The 8,354-nt window shown below is 43.5% G+C and overlaps 1 protein-coding gene across 1 annotated transcript; it reads right to left on the bottom strand.

Moving 5' to 3' along the window:
* Nucleotides 1–4,115: 4,115 nt before the first annotated feature.
* On the bottom strand, nucleotides 4,116–7,950 carry LOC137756105 (zinc finger protein 705A-like). The gene is made up of 5 exons (XM_068532366.1): nucleotides 7,939–7,950; nucleotides 6,708–6,834; nucleotides 5,894–5,989; nucleotides 5,284–5,366; nucleotides 4,116–4,826 (listed from the first exon to the last, which is right to left on the bottom strand). Exons 1-5 carry the CDS (start codon nucleotides 7,948–7,950, stop codon nucleotides 4,116–4,118), a joined length of 1,029 nt encoding a protein of 342 aa, XP_068388467.1.
* Between the last annotated feature and the right edge of the window lie 404 nt (nucleotides 7,951–8,354).

Here is an 8,354-nt window from a genome sequence, read left to right as displayed (position 1 = left end):
CTATCTATCTATCTATCTATCTGTCTATCTATCTATCTATCTATCCATCTATCTATCTAACTATGGTGTAAAGGAGAAGTGGTATTTAGTCATGGTGATGCTGAGATGAAGTTGGGGTCTTTAACTTTTAAAGCAGGCAATTATCCGAACTATTCCTCCTTTTTATTTGGGGGAGTTTTCCACCTCCATCAAGGATTTGCCACGTCCAAACAATCTTGCTGCGCTGATCCCACTGGTTTAATGAGATGGAGTACCCCCTCTTTCCCTACAAAAGCCCTGCAATAGAAAGAGCCACAGTTGAAGAACTTACATCTTGAAGGAAAAATATAGAGTTGGGTGACCCTATAAATCAAGTGAAGCTACAAAACTCATGATTATTTTCCATTTACCAAATAAAACCTCAGAGTCAGACACCTTTGTCTCTTCCCTGCATTTTCGATGTGATTCTTACAAAATGCTTTATTGCATTGAAGGTAATGTTTGTTTATCCTAAGAGGCTTCCTTCCCTCCCTTCCCCACGACTAATTTTCCACTCACTTTTCAATGCATTTCTGGTTTTCTGGTCAGAACTTTGAATTCTGATCTTCTATGTCTCTCCCATTTCAGAGTCTCAGTTCTGTGATACAGATGATCAAACCCCCTGTAAACCTTTTGAGTCTCTTCCCTCTAAATCAATACAAGGGAGCAGGTTTAAGGTCTGGGTTTCCATACCTTCGGCTTCATACCTCATTGTTAAGAGGCCCACTCCCTCTGGTGTACTACGGCCTCCATTTTTATTGACTTCCAGTCTCCAGATGCTCTTTTCCTGGTTGTCCTGCAAAGGGAGTATGTCATAACGTGGACACACTGGGAGAAGGACCCTCCTCCACTAGTAAAGGAATAGAAAATTGAAGTCACGTACAGAAATTGCGATTGAGAGTAAAGGTGGAATCGTTGTGGTATTCCATACTTTGCTCAAAGTTTCAAGTTTTAGAAAAAAATGTTTCCTGAATTCCTAGGTATTTTTGAAGAATAAACATGTATCCCATTTTCATATGTTAAAAAAGAACCCAGTGATTTAAAGTTTAGGAGGCAGGTCTTTCTCCTGGGACAGCAGCAGTTTGAATAGGAGCTACAGTCAATGTCTTCTGCCTCGAAGCTACGGGAGGGTTTTTGGAAGGAAAGGTAGAAAATAGAAAACTTCATGGAGAAAGGGGTTTATACTGTCCCAGGAGAATAGCCTCAGCTCAGAAAATAGTGGTTCCCACTCTACATCACAACCATGGGATGAAAGAGATCGTGATGCAGTGTGAGGGGGTAAGGGGGAGGATTCTGCAGAAATCTTGGAAACTAGAGGATCATGTATGACTAAAGTGTAAGCACCTGACCCCATATCTAAGCCTTTTGAGTTAGATTGAAACAAATCACCACAGATTCCTTCCACCTTCTCGGGCCCACGGCTCTGCTGTGTGACCTTGCCGCTTCTCTCATTAAGGGCTGGACCTTCTTCTTCATCCCCGGAATTTGGCCAGCCTGCAATTTGCTCTGAGCAACAGAATGTGGGAGAAGTTATGTGGTAGGTGTTCTAAGCCGAGCCCAGTGGCCCTGCAACTGCTTCTCTGTCTCTGTCTCTCTCTCTCTGGGAGTTTCTCTCTTTGTTTCTCTGACTCTCACTCTCACTTTGTCTCCGTGGGCCTGTCACTCTCAGCACCCGAGCCTGTGAAGAAGCCTGGGTCAGCCCGACCAAGAGAGCCCTGAGTTCCCCCCAGGGACTAAGCTTCAGAGAGGTTTCTTCCTGACTCCAGGCCCCTCCACCACTCAGACAAGCTGCCAAGGTGCCCCCCAAACACACCTCCTTGTTAGATGCTGCCCTCCTGTGGTCACCATTGTAGGGGAACAGCTCTGAAATCCCTTGTCTAGCTAGGAATGCCCAGCACAGGCACATGCGTAGGTCAGTGTAGATAAATCCCAGTGGGACGTGCACTCCTCTGGGAAGGGAGAGTGCACATCACCATTCCCGGGGGTCCCAGCACCTGCACAGGCCTCACCCCCAGCAGCACCGGGCCCTTCTCTCCTGGAGACACATTGGGGCAGAAGAGGGCATTCCTGGCTAAGCCACCACATAGGTCTCAGATAAGGTGGTTGCCCATAATTACAGCTAAATTCGAATACATTTTGTTGGTAAAACACGTTTTTTCTTAGGCCGACAATAGAATTGTTTGCTCATCCTCTTCACACAGGATGTGTTTTTCCACCCTGACTGTCCCCCAGAATCCCTTGTGGAGAATTTCAAAAGTAATGATGGCTCAATATCACCCTCATATGTGTTCCTGTAAGGGGACTCAGGCCTGTGGTTTGGGAATCGTGCTACTTTGTGCTACAAGAACACAAGTCATCCCAGTGGATATCCTGGAAGAATTTCCCTCGAGATTTAGGTTCAATATTGATGTGTGTCAAAGGATAACACTCCAAGTCCTGCACAAAGTGGGGAGATCCGCTTTGTGAGAACATTCATTTTTTCTTGGCGAAAAGTATATTGCACTAATTATTTTAAAAACTGGAATGTGTTATCGCTGATAGTTTCATTCCTGGAGATTTATTCCATGAGCTTATGCAGGGGTATGTGTACCTCTTTAGTGAGACTGCTGGGTGCATAATTCAGGAATCAGCTGAATAAGATAGTACGATTATGGAAGGAACACTTCTTCCACTTAGCTCAATTCAGAGGTTTTGGGACAAAATAACAAGAGATTTCTGAGGTCTGGGAGGGCAGAGATGCCTGTCTCTTTAGGCCCCGGTGGTTTCCATCTGCAGAAATATGTTGAGGGGCCTCAAAAAGTGTAGGACTAGATGTCTTTGAGACTTTCCCATAACCTTGCCTGACCAGGGTCATGACATTCTGGGAAACATGACCAGTGGAGCTGAAGATCAGAGCTGTGTCACCACCAGGGCCTGAAAGGGTTGATGGGGTTAGGGGGACGTTGGAATGAGTGGAGCTGAGTTGTGTGGAAAGAGCTGTGGAGAAAGAGGACACTCAGAGAGTGGGGCTGAGTCTCTGCCCACTTTCCAAGGGTGCAGACCTGAATCCCTGTGTTTACAGGGGCACAAAGAAAACCAGACACCAATACTTAGCTCCTTTAGCCACAGACTTTATTGTTTGAATATTTGCAACTATTATTCTATACACAAATTTTAATTTCTTCCAAACTCTACATTCTATATTGCTAGATCACTTCAGTCTCCATTTTATGCCACATTTTCATGAAGAGGTATTTCCGCAAATCACAATTTGCCTGAATGTGTGTTAAAGGATTCTTTTAGAGGCTCCCCCTCCCACTCAGAGGGTCAGTTTTTTCTGATATGAAATCTAGCTGTAGCTCCACTTTGATTTTTAGGATTGCTACATCCTCAGTGTGAGAATTTAATGTTGACTAACAAATAAGTGATCACTGAAGACTTCCCTTCCTTCACGACACTGAGGGTGTGTTGTACAGTCTGAGCACACGTGTTCCAGAGAGGTTGCTCTATGAAGAAAGAATTTCTCATGACTTTACATTGATTCACTTCTCCAGGATGAATTATTTATAAGTATGCTTTGGTGTTGCTCAACATACTTGGGTATTTCTCGAGAGTTTACATCTTTGTTCTTGTTTTAGTGTTTATTTTTTTCACTGAGTCTCTCGTTCACATCAAGCCTGGTGATCAGCTGAATGTTTGTTAACAGTGATTACAGTCTTAGTGGTTCTCTACCTGGAGTTGGCTCGTGTTGAACAATAATTATCAAAGAAGAACTAGGGGTTGGTTATCCTCTGCTCAAGTCCTCTAGGGTCTTTAGAGTTGGGAGCTGTTGCTAAAAACACCCATATTGTATTTACAGAGTGAGTTCTGCTAAGTTACCTGAGGTCAGGCCAATGACTAAAGGCTTTGCCACAGAGACAGGGCACATATGGATCCACGTCCACAGGAGATGCCTTTCGGGACTGAGGAGTGTGATGCCTGAAGGAGCGTCCATATTGATTACAGACAGAGTTTCTTTAGTGGGTGTGAACCTTGGTGTGGTTAAATGCTAAAGCTATGCTGGTGTTCCATCCACATTCCTCACATGTATGATGCCATGTCATCTCAGGTCAGGACGTCTACTGAGGGCCCTCCTGACTTTCTCTCCAGTGCTGAGTTGCCTCATGTCGTCTAAGGGAAGAGCCTCGACTGAAGCATTTCCCACACCGCTGACATTCATAGGGCCTCTCTCCAGTGTGGGTTCTCTCATGTTCTCTCAGTTTAGCATGTTCACTGAAGGCCTTCCCACACAGAAGGCATACATGTGGTTTCTCTCCAGTGTGGATTCTCACGTGCGAACTAAGCCCTGAACTGTGACTGAAGGCCTTCCCACACTCAGGACATATGTGTGGTTTCTCTCCAGTGTGGATTTTCTTGTGCGAACTGAGGCCAGAGCTTTGAAGAAAGGCTTTCCCACACTGATGACATTCATAACACTTCTCTCCTGTGTGAGTTTTCTCATGTTGTTTCAAGGAGGAACTTTGATTGAAAACTTTCCCACACAGATGACATTTATATGGTTTCTCTCCGGTGTGAATCCTCTTGTGTCTGCTGAGTGTAGAGCATCTACTAAAGACTTTCCCACATAGAGGACATTCATACGATTTAGCTCTAGCGTGAATGTGATCCTGTCCATCAAGGGATGACCCTTGACTAAGTGATTTTCCACACTGTTTGCTGACAGTACTTTTCCTTCTTAAGGGAATTGGTGAATGTTGACGTGAAGATCTAGTAGTAAATTCATCACTCAAATCAGTCCATCCAACAGGATCCCCTTGTGTGTGAGAAACCTGCTTTGGGAAAGAGATAAGAGGCTGTTCCTGGTTCACCCACGTCTATGCAGACACTCATTCCTCTACATTTACACCCTAGAGGATCAGTCAGTTATAGTCTCCTGTGAAAATGTTTCCTGTGTCAGTTGCATACACATGTTGTGTTACTCCCCTGCAGGCACAAACATTCTCTTTTATAGTTTCCCAACCCAGATATCAGATTAATTTTGAAGACTTCAGTTTGTTCTAAAGACTAGGAGGTGAGCAATGTTTGTGCAACTGACTTTCTCTTAGGTCTCATGTTGTGGTTTTGAGCTCATATTAATTTTTTAACTGATTTCAGCCTATCCAAAAATATTCCCAGAAAGAGCTCAATCTCAACTTAATTGCATACAGGCAATTGTGCTCAATTACCAATTTATCTCACTGCCAGGTCTTTCATTTGGATGACTGGTGTTCCACCCATGAAACTTACCATTGACATGGTGAGAGATATGTGCTTCCTGTAGACCTGTTGCATGAATATCATTTCTTGTTGTCTAAGCAGACTTTCACTGCCTAAAGAAATGGAAAAAATATAGATTTTAGAATGAAATTAGGGAAATAAAAATGTAAACAAACACCAAGGTCCATGTGAGTATCTTTCAAAAGTTGGCACTCTGATGGAGAGACCGTGTAAAATAAAGAAATACTCAAGGTAGTAGAAATACTTTAAAAGTCATTGTCTACTAGATAAAAACAGGATTAAAACACAAAAATGTAATGTGGTGGAGAGACATTGGGTCAGCAAATGATGGAGAACACATTAAATGGGAGGATCAGGACAAGAATCACTATGTGAAAGTTTAACTGCAGTAAGTCCACAAGCACCCTTTTCCCTAAGGAACAGAAAATGGCAGGAAGTAATACGAATTTTCATTGCTAGATGCAAAGAATGATAACAACATGAAGAATTTCAGCCCAATGTCTTCACCTCCAGTTTAGAATATATCGCTCACTTCATAAAACTTTCATTTGGTGTTTCCAAGGACTTAACACACTGACTGAAACTTTCTTGCAGTGAAGCACAGGCCCCTGATTCTTACCTGGACTCTGGCCTTGGAGGCATCCTGTTGCTTCACTCCACAGCTCTTTTCCTTGTTCGAGCTGGGAAATCACATCTGATTTGCTGATCTGATACCCTGTTTGATTTGAAAAAGAAAAAAAATGTTGGATTTTGAGTCTGGGCTAATTACCCTTTGCTGTGCTCAAGTCCAGGGTAAGGGAAAGAGGAAAATAAAGAGATAACTGAAGGTCAGTGCAAGCAACAACATCTTCAACAGACAAAACAGTGAAGGTCCTTCAGCAGACCAGGAGGAAATCCAGAGCAGCAGCAAACACAGTGAGGCCCTCTAGCGGCTGATGCCTGTGCACAAGTTCAAGGAGAGATTACAGAATTCTCAGTGTTTTCCAAGTGGGAAAGATTAAAAGACTCTACAGTGGGCTAAATATTACTTTCAAAAGAACCAGTAAGGATACGCTTTACAGGAATCATCAAAATTACGTCATATACACTACTCTGGTCTCAAGCCTTCATGGAATGACTAGAACAGAAAAATCATTTTTAAAATACTTGATCCATTTACTTATGCATTAAAATATCCATTGAATCCCCAGTTCTGTTCTGAGTGTAAACACTGAGTAACAACAAAGGTATGAAATGTGGCCAAGATTACCTTCCAGTGTGGTAATGAAAAGTGCCATGAAAAGAAACGTCTTCCTCTTAAGTAGTTATGAGGACTATCAAAGTATCAGAAAGGACTTGGAGTGGGACACAGGGAAGCTGATCTAAATGCCTGTTCAGTGAGTGAATGAATGGATTGGATACAGGTGCACGTACATCCGTGTTGACAGACTCACCTACAGAGACCAGATGACTGATGTTCTCCAGCATCACATTTCTGAACAGGTTTCTCTGGGATGTGTCCAGCAGGGCCCACTCTTCCTGGGTGAAGTTGATCGCTACATCTTCAAACGTCACTGATTCCTAAAACATCAGGGATATTCTGGTTTAGACGGAGCAGTCCCTACCACTGTCCAGAGTGGGCGGGTTGAGATGAGGAGGTGATGGGGTCTGGGTGGATAAAGGATCATGCTCTGTGTGGGGTTCTCCTCGGTTCTCTGCCAGCGCTGAGCTGGTGCCTGCCTTTCAGGTACATTCACTGACACCTACACACTCTGACGTCATGAAGCTTTATTTTACAGAAATATCACTTGAAGTGTGTTATAATACGACATGGACATTTTTTAATAACCTGGGAATTAGGACTTCCAGACAGGTGATTATAAAATATTCACTTGCAAATTCATAACTCAATTTCTGTTCCCTAATAATTTCAAGGAACTCTACAGATTCATGACAAGACAAACAATAACCATGATGGGCTACTTTGAAAATATGACTTTTGTCTTAAGTTATTTCCCTAGGGGAACCTTTCATTCCCCAAATATGAACTGCTTTAATAACTTGTTATGAGCTTTAAAACATCCAATGTATTTTTCTATTAAGTGGTTCCTGTCTAGCAAACCTACAAGAAATACATTATTCTATCAATTAAGACCCATGAAGGAATGCCTAGCATTCCTCAGAGGTGAGCAAGATTCATACAGAACTCGGTACCAGGAGGTGTTTCCTCTTAACGCTACAGGACCTCAGACTCTGAGGTCAGATGGTTCAGAAGCATAAGCCGGGGACTCGGGTGGCTGGAGTGAAGGACAGACCTAGCCTGACCATCGCTGTGGCGTGAGGACTTCCACTCTCAACATTTTCAGGGACCTTGACCTTAGTTATCACTGTTTCTCTTGTAATCTAATCTCATCTCCACGCTGAGGGATGAAAGAAGCCTAGTGAATGGTTTTGTTTTCTCCAATTTTTCAAAAATCTATAAGAGAACCTAATTTTATTCTACCTACTGTACTGTTTCTCCTTTCTGTGCAGCACAGTTAAGAAAATACTCCTCCCTACACATTCCTCCCAGTTATCGAATATGAATAAAAGCTTAATTACTAAGAGGTGGAATGTGTGAATGAGGGAACGATTGCTAATGGCACTCGGGGTGTAGCTTCAGGAGAAGGAGGCGTCGCTACTCACCAGAGGCTCCATTGTCAACAACTCAGCCGCCAGGAGTCTTTCTCCGGATTTCACTCACAGCCAATCCAAGCACTGAGCAGGCAAATCTGAGGATGGAGAAGAAACCGTGAGACTCCAGTCTTGTGCACAACTTCCAGAAGAAGCCATGAGACTCCAGTCCTGTGCACAACTTCCAGACCCACCTGAATTGGAGCCCCCCACCTCCACCTGGGTGTGACCCCAGCCCAGCAAACGGAAACCAGTGGTGCATCCTAAGAACACGGTGCGGCCTCTCCTCTCCCAGATCCCATGTAAGAAGCTAGAGCTGTGGTTGCTAATACAGAAAGTCAAAGTTCAGAGAGTTTGCAAATAAGAATGTGCTAAGCACTGATTTTGTGTGTTCAGCAGCCTAGGGCATTCAGAAGCATTCAATGTCC

This window comes from Eschrichtius robustus, chromosome 21 (assembly GCF_028021215.1).
Source record: "Eschrichtius robustus isolate mEscRob2 chromosome 21, mEscRob2.pri, whole genome shotgun sequence".
Classification (NCBI taxonomy): domain Eukaryota; kingdom Metazoa; phylum Chordata; class Mammalia; order Artiodactyla; family Eschrichtiidae; genus Eschrichtius; species Eschrichtius robustus.
Note: the sequence above shows the minus strand (reverse complement) of the source record. Positions and strands in the feature narration are given on the sequence as shown.